The sequence below is a fragment of the Chrysemys picta genome, chromosome 22 (genome assembly GCF_011386835.1).
Source record: "Chrysemys picta bellii isolate R12L10 chromosome 22, ASM1138683v2, whole genome shotgun sequence".
In the NCBI taxonomy this organism is placed as follows: domain Eukaryota; kingdom Metazoa; phylum Chordata; order Testudines; family Emydidae; genus Chrysemys; species Chrysemys picta.
Genome location: NC_088812.1, coordinates 3,289,897 through 3,302,285, shown reverse-complemented (window position 1 = coordinate 3,302,285; position 12,389 = coordinate 3,289,897). Strand labels below are relative to the sequence as shown.

The following is a 12,389-nucleotide window of genomic DNA, read 5'->3' as shown; positions in this document are numbered from 1 at the left end:
GGGGGGGGGGCCTGCACCCGAGACCATTGCTCTCTTTTTACAATTGCTATACCGCTGCTAGATAGCTAAAAAGCCTTGCTGGAGTATATTAAGTGATTGGTTTAGCTACTACTCTGGTTCCCCCCAGCGGAAGTGACTGCACACCACTCAGATAAGAGACCCTATGGAAACCAGGCCAGAGGTTAGACATGAAATTTAATTTAATAGAAATTTTCTTCAATCATTCATACATTCAAGTGTGAACATGAGAAGTCTCTGAACCCCTACCGCTGCCCTTCACTCCCACCCACAATACAGTTCAGAGTAGTTAGAAGCTTGGACTCCATATCCTGCTCCCTTACCCTCTACCAACCCCCATTCTGTCCACCAGGCTCCCCCCACCCCAGCATTCTGTGACCTCCCTCACCAAAAGAACATTCTCGTCATTCTAGCCCGTGCCCCATTTCCCCTCCACAATAGCTCTATGCAGTTTCCAAGGGGATTCCCGAGGTGTCAGGCATGTTACAGAAGATCAAGGAACTACAGATGTTTGCTTTAGAGTCCAAAGAAAGGGGAGGAAATTGCTTAGTTACACATCCCACTTAGTCTGAGCTGTTAAAAGCACTTTCTGTTCAACTGTGGATCTAGTTTGGACAGCCGCTTCAATTGTCAAACAATGCAGCAGCAACATAGTGGGACATGGATCCATCCACTCATTTTAAGCAGGAGCTCCCCCCACAGCTGGACAGTTCCCTGGGAGAACAGACTGCTGAAAATGAGGCATAATACTGCAGTCTAGTAGATTCCAACCCCTTGGTTCACCAAAGCTGTGCTAGGATGGAGGAAAAGCCAACCCTACCATCCCGCCCACTCAGGTCACTGACATGGGAGCAGGGGTTGGAATCTGCTTCGTGTGAGAAGGGATGGGGCAGGGCAGGTGACTGGGGAAGGAGGGCAAGTGGTTCGCTGCTTCCTACATATCCCTTTGCAGAGCATCTGGAGGACAGGAGCCAGGAGAGAAGCCAGCCACCATTAAGAGTAGTTGCTGCTGCTGTTCCTGTCTGAGCCAAGGGTTACGTTTCTACAGTTAACCTTAGCATACATTCATACACTGCAGGGCCCAGACCTGGACTCACATGACTGGATCCTTGATGGCATTGGGGGCATGTGAAATAAAAAACAAACCACAAACAAAACACCAATAAAAAAAGTTCAAGTCTCATAGAGACATTACTGTATCCCCTCCCCCTCTCCTTATTTGGGTTTAACCAAGCGAGCCCCATGGTGTGGGCCAAAGGTGAGGCTCAGCGGAGGAGCGGTGCTGTGGGAACGGCTTTTTACAGCTCGTCCTTCAGCGGTCCCTCCGTTTCCTCCTCTTCCTCCTTCTCCGGCTCATCATCGTCATCGTCCTCCTCTTCCTCATTATCGTCCCCTTCGGGCTCCTCGTCCCCTTCTTCCTCTTTCCGCTTCTTGTCCTCCTCCTCCTGTTTCTTCCTCTGCTCCTCGTCCTGCTGCTCCTTCATTTTCTTCTCAGCATCCTGGAGATTGATGACGACACGAGTTAGCCAAAAGGGAGCAGGAAGATGGCGCGAGCGGTTTGGGCGCTAGCCTGGGCCCCAGGTTCTAATTCCCTGCTCTACCAGACTCCCTGGGTAACCTTTGGCAAGCCCGTGCCTCAGTTTCCCCATCAGCACGAGGGGGGAGGATACTGCCATTGGGCTGGGTTGGGCCAGGAGCTCAGATAAGTACCTGGAGGAAGGAGAGAAGCTGCAAGGAACGGAGTAGGCCAGGAGGCTGGACTCTACTCAATGCTCTGAACAGCTTCAGACCACCTTAAACCTTCACGCCTTGGCAAGATGATTTGCCTCACTCAGATAGGGAAACTCAGGCCAGGAGCGGTTGGGATGTGCCCAGCACCTCAGTGGAAGAGGCCAGAAGTCCTGCTTCAGCCATAGACCCATCCTGACAGCCCCTTTCCACTCGGAGGGGATGGGCGGCCATTAGATTAGAGGGTTTAGGTTTCAGAACATTTGTTGGACTGTCCAGCCTCTCCCCCTCCACAGCAGATTGTTTGAGGTGTTTCTCTGCCCCATTAGAACGGAACAGCCCCATCACCCTCCCAGCCCAAGAGATGCTGCAAAGCCCCTGGTCTCAGCTTGCCTTTCCCTGCACTAGGATTCCCAGTGGAGCCCCTTGAACAGCTGCGGGTCCTTCCTCCGGCTCAGGGGGTGACTCAGTCATGGGCTCTGGCTCAGAGCGGTGGTGCCCCCCATGCTGACCCAAAGGGAGGAGGACTTGTCCTGGCAGGGGAAATCACTTCTGGAGGAGCAGGAGCGCTCCCCGGGACAGTCATTACCTTGGTGGCTCCCCAGGTCTCATTGCCAAACTCCTCTGCGAACTTCTCGTCGTCCGTGATCAGGAAGTTGTCGAAGATGGTGCCAGATTTCACCTGAAAGGACAGCGAGCCAGTGAGTGCGCAGCAGGGAGCAGCCGGTCGCCCTTCGCCCATGTCCCCCCAAGCGAAGGGGAGGGGGCTGTCGGCCAGCAAGACAAGGGTTAAGAGTCAAGTCCTGCCCAGAAGAGAACTTAATGCTGCTCAGAGTCAGAGGCCGATTGGGCAAGAGAAGCATCTGTTTTGGCTTGGGAAGCACGTTCAGACTTACAGGAGCCAGGAGTCCCTGAGGGAGAGTTACGGTATCTGCCAACAGGGGGCAGCACAGCCAGGCACAAGGCCCCCCCGTCTCAGACTGGATACCCCAGCACTTTAATGCAGCTGGGGCTCGGTCTGAAGCAGACCCCAGTTAAAGGCGAGTTCCCACCCCAGCGCAAGGTGGCATGGTCTATGTGATAGAGAGCTTGGTGAGTCCTGCTCCCAGCCAGCCCTCTCGGGAGGAGCGCACCTGCCACAGATCCAAGCCGATGACGCCGAAGCTGTCGTAGGAGTACAGGCTGGAGTCGGGGGTGTAGTCCGGGTTGTCGATCTCAGGGTGCACCCACTTCCCTTTGTAGTCAGGGTTGTCGATCTGGCGGGGTTTCCACTCCCCCTGGGGAGCAGGAGAACAGCAGGTGAGAAACCAGCGAGTGGGGAGAGGGATTGCAGCTGGTCTTACAGGGGGAGAAAGTTCAGGGAACGGGCCTGGCCTCGGGACACCAGCTCTGCCAGAAGCTATTGCGGCTGTAGGAGTGGGACAGGCTGCCTCCCTCGGTGCACACGGCACCCTGAGGATCACAGGCCCAGACTTTATTAGGGGGAGTTGGAACACAAGGGCTCTCACCTACAGCTGGGCTGGGCTGAGGCTGCCATCGAGGGAGCCCAGTGCTAGCATGCCATGGATTCTTCCCACGCCGTGCTGGAACCCTGAACCAAGGGCCATGGTGGATTCTCCATCACTGGCCGTTTTTAAAATCAAGACTGGGGATTTTCCCCGGAAGCTCTGACCTAGGAATTACTGCAGGCCAGTTCACTGGCCTGCGTTAGGCAGGAGGTCAGACGTGACTAGAGGATCGCAATGGTCCCCTCTGGCCTTGGTATCTAGGACTGAGCAGCCACGTGCCAACCAGGGAACGTGTCTGTTCAATCTCTGCTCCCCAGCCCGCCCTTGTAGGTCCCAGAGTCCCTCCTTACCCAGGACTAGCTCAGCGTGAAGAGGATTAGACTGGTGCAGTGTTGCCACAATAGTTTGGAGTTACCAGAGTCTTGATCTCCCCCCTTCAGGGCATAAGCCCATCCCCTTGCAGAGGGCTGGAGGTGGCACCAATAAGGGAATGCTCCTTGGCACTGCACAGAGGTGTTATGGGGGTTCATGCCTTTCTCTAGGGCAGGAAACCTTAACGGGTGCATTTGTCACTCCAAGGCAGTAACTGGTGAGTGTCAGGCCTCATCCCCTGGGTACACAGATACTCAGCACTGACTGCAGCAGGGCTGCGGCTCCTCAACCAACAGAAGGCCACGACGTTCATGCAAGTTTACAATCAGGCACTCTAGACCCCCGCTGCAGACCCAGCCCGTGGGCCAGCCTTACCTTGTACTCTGGGTTCTGGATCACCGGAGGCTCCCACTCCCCATCCATCTCCTCATCCCAGTCCTCTGGCTTCTTGGCATCAGGGTCGGGAATGTGCTCCGGCTTATCCCAATCCTGAGGGGCAGAGGAAGAGAACCAGGCAGATGTCAGGAATTGATTCTCCACCAACTCCTCGCTCTGATGGATATCCTGCCCTCCACTACCCCGTCCACACCAGCCAGCCACACACAGCGAGAGCTGCAGCTGCTATCCCCCACCACCTGCCACATGGGCGGGGAGAAATGATTAGCATTATGGTGCCAGTCTCTGCCCATCCCGAGATCTGCAGCTCCCAACTCACCTCTGGCTTAGTGTCCTCGGGGTCGTCTATCTTGGCCCTATCGTCCCAGTCCTCTGGTTTCTTGGCCTCAGGGTCCTTGATCTTCTTGGGAGGCAGGAAGTCCCAGTCTTCCTCCAGGCTGCCTGACTCCACCTTGTTGTTGTCGATCTTCACCTCGTAGGTGTTGTCAGGCCGCACAATGAGGGTGTAAAGGTGGGTAAACTCGTCGTCCTGGACAAGGGAAGGAGCCGGGGATTAGATGAAGGCTCTCATCTCAGGGCCAAGGAGATCTCACTCCAGGCCCATGTCACAGGGCAGCCAGGAGACTCACCTTGCAGCGGATGTCTTTGTTGATCAGGACGTTCTTCCCTTTGTAGTTGAAGATCACGTGCACTTTTTTGGTCCCTGGGCCACAGATGTCAGGGCCTGGATTGGAAACAAGCTACAGTTCAGAGGAGCAAACCCAGCCTGCATCAGGAGGGGCTGAAAGTCACCTTATTCCAGCATGGAGAGCTAGCAAATTCAGCCCCCAGGAGGACCAGCGACTAGCTCACCACAAGCACATCCCCACACTGGGGCGTACACTGGTCTTGTTGGCAGGCTCAGCTGAGAGAACATGGGCTGAATGGGGCTCAGACTGGACTCTTCCCCCTGCTGCTCCCCTCCAGACACTGTGCAAGCCCCACCCTGCTGCACATGAGACCCTACCACAGTCTGGGCCCATGGCTAGCAGAGCCCACCCCGCAGGCACTCACCAAACATGATGTTGTACTCCGAGTCCCCGTGCATGTCCTCCTGGCTCAGGCCCGAGGGGAAGAGCTTGACGTAACCACCACCGCAGTCGATGTTCTGCTCGTGTTTCACTGTGAACTGCACCACCAAGGTCTTGTCCTTGTTGCTGAAGGAGTCAAAGCGGGCAGACAGGGCGTAGAAACGGGCGTCCTGGCTCGTCTGGAGGCCTGGCAAGGGGAGGGGAAAAACACATAGTCAAGAGCCAGCAGGGAGGGGGAGCGTGATCCCTCAGTAGCTAGCCTCACAGCTCAGCACATCCGGGCAACAGGCCTGTTTGCTCTCAGCTCCCCAGCAGGGGAGATTGTAGGCAGGCACCATGCTGGTCATCTTACAGCTAATGCTTCAGGGCACGAGGTGGCAACCAGCAAGGGATTATCCCCCCAGCCATGTACACAGGTGCATTATGGGGGTTTTGCCAGCTTCACCAGCCATGCGCTGTTATCTGGACCCTGGTAGTGTCATGGACCTGTGCAGACAGTTAAGAGGCAGCCCTGTCCCAAAGCGCACACAATCCAGGCGACTAACCCATTACAGCCAGAATGGGATGGGAAGGAATTACTGGGCTGAGCTGACACTAGGGTATTTATAGAAGTGCTGGGTGATCTATAGGCAAGTAGTAACTCAACCATCCTGCCCATTGGCTCCTCTGGCAAAGAGCAAAGGCCCCCGATCTCCCTAGTGCATCCTGGGGGTCACAACAATGCAGCAGGAACACGATTTCCCACCTTTATCCTTCTCCGCATCCCCGTAGAACTTGCCCGCCGTCAGTTTGAACTTCCTCATAGTCCGACTTGTGCTTCGACTCCACCCAGCGGCTTGTCCAGGCATCTGTGGGGAAAAGACACAGGCATGAAGTTTTAACAGCCGCCTCGCTATCACCACACACTCAGGAGAGGCATGTGGGCTACAGACCCAGCCCACCCTTGGTCACTGAGTGAGGAAGGCCCCACCTCGCTAGGACACCGCAGGCCAGAGAAGAGCTCTCGAAGCCCATCACTGGCTAGTGTTCAGTCACCCGTGGAGCCAGGGCAAGGGCCTCATTTTCAGCAGGTGGAAAGGAAGCGGATTGCCCAAGGTCCTATTGAGCCTGTTCTCTCCCCCCGCCCCCCCCAAGAGTTCTGACTCCCAGTGCCTCTGTTCCAGCCAGGCCACTAGACCACACTCCCCCACCCCATATGCAATGATGGGCCTGCTTCATCCAGCAGGCAGAGTGAAAGTTGACCATGTAAGTGTGTGGCAGAGGATTAAGTGTGGAACAGGATCTTGCATTTCTCTTCCCCCATGAGCCCCAGCGCTTCATGAAGAGGACAGGCAACACACAAGGACTGTCACCCCGCTGCTGAAATGCACGCTCCTCTGGGGTGGAACATGGCAGCTGTTTAACAGTCAATCCTGCATTGGCAGCTTATAATGCTTGTTAGTGCTTTGATCAGCATGCCCCGACATCCATCTAGAGCGCTGGCCAGCCACTTCTCATCCCTTAGTACTGCAAGCTGCATCATGGACCAGAAGCAGAGGCCTTGTCTGAAGGGGTCCAGTCACAGCCTTTAGAGCCATAGGTTCACCTAAGTCCTTCAGGCAGGAGTCACCAGCTTCCCAAACAAGTTACAACACCTGCTTCCGAACTCATTGGCTCGGTCACAGCTGCACGCCCCAGATGCACACTGCATCTATACCGTTTCTCACCCGGGCACAGCGGGACTGAGCTGAGGCCAGGAAGCGCTCTGCTCGGAGATCTACGGAGCCAGATAACTTTGCACCAGCCATCCGCTAGGGCGGATTTTTGCTTTCAGACCTGCACATGGTGCCCAACCCCCGTAGGGCTGTACAGTCGGCATGTGCTTAGATAGGCCCCCAAAATGGTTTGACCCCTAGTCCTTATAGAACAGACACTCATCCCCACAGGGCCCAATAATTAATTATCGATTCCCCACTGCCCGTTCAGTCTAGACTACACAGGGAGGCAATTATGAAACTAAAAAGGCCTCCAGCCACACACACCCACCAAAGGCCCTGCCTCCTTTCTAGAGAAGGAAACTCCCCTCTATAAGCCCTTAAATTCAGGAGACCAGCTGCTGCCTATAGGAGGCAAATATGCCCTCTCAGGTTGAGTTTATCCAAGAAGCATGGTAAGATACCAGGCCTCTGGTTTCAGGCTGTGTTGTAAGAGGCTGTATATTCAGAGGCTCTTACAGTTTCAGCTACTGAACTGCTACCAGGTGAGTTTTTAAATCTGATCTGCTATGTACTGATTTGGGGAGGGGGAGGCAGATTTCCCTCACCCCCCCCCCCCCCCAAATATTTTCAAAGCCTCTTTTGAAAAGGCTTTAAACTGACATCCTAATGCTTTCTTGAGCCCATGGCACACGAAACTCTCTGTAATAAGAGACAGATGAAGGTTAGCTCAGTACTCCCAACCCACAATCCCAAATCCTGCAGAGCCCTGACCAGCCAAAGCAGGATTTTAGGGTGTAAGATTTAAATGTTTTGTGGGTGAAATAGAATTCCTGCCTCCCAACAGGATTCTCTGCCCCACTGTGAGTGTGGCCTGCCTCCTCACAGAGAGAGGTGGGCTCATCCATATGGAATGAGCCACCTCTATATGGCCTCAATTGATCCTATTATGATTTCCCCCCCTCCCCCACAGAGTTCCTTCGGTTCTGCAGGGACCATTTATGCACTGCACATTAATCTTCCTAGATACCACCCCCTATGTTCACACCCCAACTCTGTAACCCCCGAGATCTGAACCCTATTTAATCCTCCCTGCCAAGCCCAGACCCACCCATGAGCCTGACAGCACAGCGAGCACTACAGAAAAGTGTTATGTCCTTCACTCCAATGCCCCCCCCAAAGCAGATCTACACTGACCCCTCCCCTCTCAGAGGCACACTCACTCTGGGGAACCCCCCATCACAGCTGTTCTTCAGAGCCTGCCCTTCACTGTACCCACACACCCCCCAGCCCAGAGACTAGTCAACCCTGACTAACCCCTCCACATGCAGGGCTAGCGCCCGGGACTCCCCATCACCTCCCTTCAGTCCACCCCCATCTCCTGCAGGGCTAGCCTGACCCCAAGGGACCCCATCACCTCCCTTCATTCCCACCCCCGCCCCATCTCCTGCAGGGCTAGCCTGACCCCATGGAGACCCCCCATCACCTGCCCTTCATTCCACCCCCCCCATCTCCTGCAGGGCTAGCCTGACCCCATGGGACCCCCAGCACCTCCCCTTCATTCCCACCCACCCCCCATCTCCTGCAGGGCTAGCCTGACCCCATGGGACCCCCCCAGCACCTCCCCTTCATTCCCACCCCCCATCTCCTGCAGAGTTAGCCAGACCCCCAGCACCTCCCCTTCATTCCCCACCCCCATCTCCTGCAGGGGGAGCCTGACCCCATGGGACCCCCAGCACTCCCCTTCATTCCCCACCCCCATCTCCTGCAGGGCTAGCCTGATCCCATGGGACCCCCCATCACCTCCCCTTCATTCCCACCCCCCATCTCCTGCAGGGCTAGCCTGACCCCATGGGACCCCCAGCACCTCCCCTTCATTCCCACCCACCCCCCATCTCCTGCAGGGGGAGCCTGACCCCATGGGACCACCCATCACCTGCCCTTCATTCCCACCCACCCCCCCATCCCCTGCAGGGGGAGACCTGCCCCCAGGGGACCCCCCCCCCAACACCTGCCCTTCATTCCCCCCCCCATCCCCTGCAGGGGGAGCCTGACCCCATGGGACCCCCAACACCTCCCCTTCATTCCCACCCCCCCCATCTCCTGCAGGGGGAGCCTGACCCCATGGGACCCCCAGCACCTCCCTTCATTCCCACCCCCCATCTCCTGCAGGGGGAGCCTGACCCCATGGGACCCCCCAGCACCTCCCCTTCATTCCCACCCACCCCCCATCTCCTGCAGGGGGAGCCTGACCCCATGGGACCCCCATCACCTCCCCTTCATTCCCCCCCCCCGCCCCCATCTCCTGCAGGGGGAGCCTGACCCCATGGGACCCCCAGCACCTCCCCTTCATTCCCCACCCCCCATCTCCTGCAGGGGGAGCCTGGCCCCATGGAGACCCCCCAACACCTCCCCTTCATTCCCCACCCCCATCTCCTGCAGGGGGAGCCTGACCCCATGGGACCCCCAGCACCTCCCCTTCATTCCCACCCCCCATCTCCTGCAGGGCTAGCCTGACCCCATGGGACCCCCAGCACCTCCCCTTCATTCCCACCCACCCCCCATCTCCTGCAGGGGGAGCCTGACCCCATGGGACCCCCATCACCTGCCCTTCATTCCCACCCACCCCCCCATCCCCTGCAGGGGGAGACCTGCCCCCAGGGGACCCCCCCCCCAACACCTGCCCTTCATTCCCCCCCCCATCCCCTGCAGGGGGAGCCTGACCCCATGGGACCCCCAACACCTCCCCTTCATTCCCCACCCCCCCATCTCCTGCAGGGGGAGCCTGACCCCATGGGACCCCCAGCACCTCCCCTTCATTCCCACCCCCCATCTCCTGCAGGGGGAGCCTGACCCCATGGGACCCCCCAGCACCTCCCCTTCATTCCCACCCACCCCCCATCTCCTGCAGGGGGAGCCTGACCCCATGGGACCCCCATCACCTCCCCTTCATTCCCCCCCCCCGCCCCCATCTCCTGCAGGGGGAGCCTGACCCCATGGGACCCCCAGCACCTCCCCTTCATTCCCCACCCCCATCTCCTGCAGGGGGAGCCTGGCCCCATGGAGACCCCCCAACACCTCCCCTTCATTCCCCACCCCCCATCTCCTGCAGGGGGAGCCTGGCCCCATGGAGACCCCCATCACCTGCCCTTCATTCCCCCCCCCGCCCCCATCTCCTGCAGGGGGAGCCTGGCCCCATGGAGACCCCCCAACACCTCCCCTTCATTCCCCACCCCCATCTCCTGCAGGGGGAGCCTGGCCCCATGGAGACCCCCCAACACCTCCCCTTCATTCCCCACCCCCCCATCTCCTGCAGGGGGAGCCTGGCCCCATGGAGACCCCCATCACCTGCCCTTCATTCCCCCCCCCGCCCCCATCTCCTGCAGGGGGAGCCTGGCCCCATGGAGACCTGCCCCCAGGGGACCCCCCTCACCGCCCCGCCCCCCTCACCTCCGTCCCCGAACTCCTCCCTGAAGTACTGGGCGGGCCCCGCCGCCACCAGGCCCAGCAGGCCGCACAGCGCCAGGATCGGGCTCATCGCGGTGGGTCTCGCGCTAGTCCCCGGGAGGTGCCGGCCTAGCCTGACCCAGCGGCGCCCAAGACACTGACTGCGGGCGCGGAGCCGACGGCGGCCGCACTTATACCCGGCCCGGCCCAGCGCCCGCCCCCGCCGCCGCCCCATTGGCCCGAGCCCTAGCGACGCGCGGCCCCATTGGCCGGCACCCTGCCCGACGAGTGAGGCTGCGCCCCCGAACGTTGGCGTCCCAGATGGCCGCTTCCGATTGGTTGCAGAGCTCGGCCAATCAGGAGCGACCACGCGTTCGGGGGGAGACGCCCCCCTCCCCTAGCTGGTTGTGTCACCGCCGCCTGGCAGGTCACGTGAGCTTTCGGCCTCTCTTAAAGGGCCAGCTCATAGTTATTGTGCTGAGGGTAGTTCTCTCTCCTCTCCACCACCCTGGCTCAGGGCGGAGGGTAACCCCACCCCATAACCACCACCAGGGGGGAAGGTGATAAAATAACCCAAGTGGGGGAAGGAGGGGACCTGGTGACATCGCCACGGCGATGCCACGTGTTGTGACACAATAGGGCGCCGTGACATAATGTTACATGATGATACAAGCAGATGCTGACCGTAGCAGGATGGGGCCCCAGGCTGGGATCCTGGCTCTGTGCCTCGCTTTGGGCACGGCCCGGGGTCCAGTGGGCAGCACAGCAGGGCTGGGAGCCTGGACTCCTGGGTTCTTTACTCAGCTCTGCCACTGACTTTTCCTGAGGCTTTGGTCACCTCCCTTAGGCCCCACTTCCCTCTCTGTGAAGATACCAGCCTACCATTATGGAACGCTCTGAGTCCTCGGCTGAAAGGCAGGGGTTTGTGAGGATTAGTCTTTATCCTCTGCAAATTGGAACCCGCTGCTGTTCCTTTGGTGTTGTGCCGCTGGCTCCCAGCGCTAACAATAAACCACTTGTTAAAGCATAATGTGCTCACACAGGGACTAGGCAGGGAGCCATGGAAACACCAGGCATTGCGAGTGCTACTCTGGTACCAACTCAGAAATCGGGGTTCTTGCTGTCCCACGCAACTGCATCTCTGATCTTTTAATTCCGACTCCCTAAACGCCTCCAGCAGTTTCATCTAGTGTTAAGTTTTTTCTTCACCTCCAAGTGCTGTGCACTCTTAGCTGTCATGCTCTCCTCCAGCAGTGGCTGCATTGCAGTGGAGGGTGGCTCACTGGATAGCTGTACCTCTCACTGAATTCACTAATGTTTGTAAAGTGCTTATAGATTCTCAGAAGGGGCAAAGGTCTTATAGTGGAGATCTCACACTGCCAGTGCAAAAACACCCTTGGAATTTCTAAATATTACAGGTGACAATTTCCCAACTTAGAAAGTGTTCCAACCAACCCAGGGGAATTCTATATTAGACCTAATCCTGATAAAGAGAAACTGATCATAGAACTAAAAATTAATAGCAGCTTAGGCATAAGTCATCATGGCTTGATCACATTTATAATGTGCAAGCAGAATAAAGTCCAAACCAGTTGAGACACACACACACACACACACGCTTACAAGGGCCAGTTTTACAAAGCTGAAAAATCATGAGCGAAATCAGCTGAGAAAAAGAATTTAATCAGAAAATTTTGAGTGATACTTGGAAATTGTTTAAGAACATTTAACAAGATGCCCCAAAATTGAGGAAAAAGGCCATATCGGTTAAAAAAAAAGAACTAGGTTAGAGGGGAAATTAAGGCACCTAAAACAATTATATAACAAATAGAAGAAAGGGGAAATGGATAGCAATGTAAATCAGAAGCTAGGGATTGTCAAAAACTGATAAGGAAAGCCAAGGGGCACAAGGAGAAATCTATGGCCAGCAGAATTAAGGACAATAAGAAGGAGTTTTATTAAGTATGTTAGGAACAAAAAGAATCCCATCAATGGTAATGGTCGACTACTAGATGGAAATGTTAGACTTGTCAATAATAATTAAGAAAAGGCAGAAGTGTTCAATAAATATTTCTGTAATAGGGGAAAAAACAGATGATGTAGTCAACATATGATGATGATGATGATGATGATGATAATAATAACACTCTTTCCAT

The 12,389-nt window shown here is 56.6% G+C and overlaps 1 protein-coding gene across 1 annotated transcript; it reads right to left on the bottom strand.

Annotated features, from left to right (window-relative positions):
• Positions 1-182: 182 nt before the first annotated feature.
• On the bottom strand, positions 183-10,417 carry CALR (calreticulin). Its single transcript, XM_065575593.1, is given in 10 exon segments — positions 183-1,517; positions 2,336-2,428; positions 2,880-3,023; positions 4,002-4,115; positions 4,342-4,551; positions 4,652-4,746; positions 5,076-5,279; positions 5,838-5,892; positions 5,894-5,940; positions 10,237-10,417. Coding segments are annotated over 10 exon segments (1,251 nt in total). The 5' UTR covers positions 10,325-10,417; the 3' UTR covers positions 183-1,316.
• Positions 10,418-12,389: the final 1,972 nt, after the last annotated feature.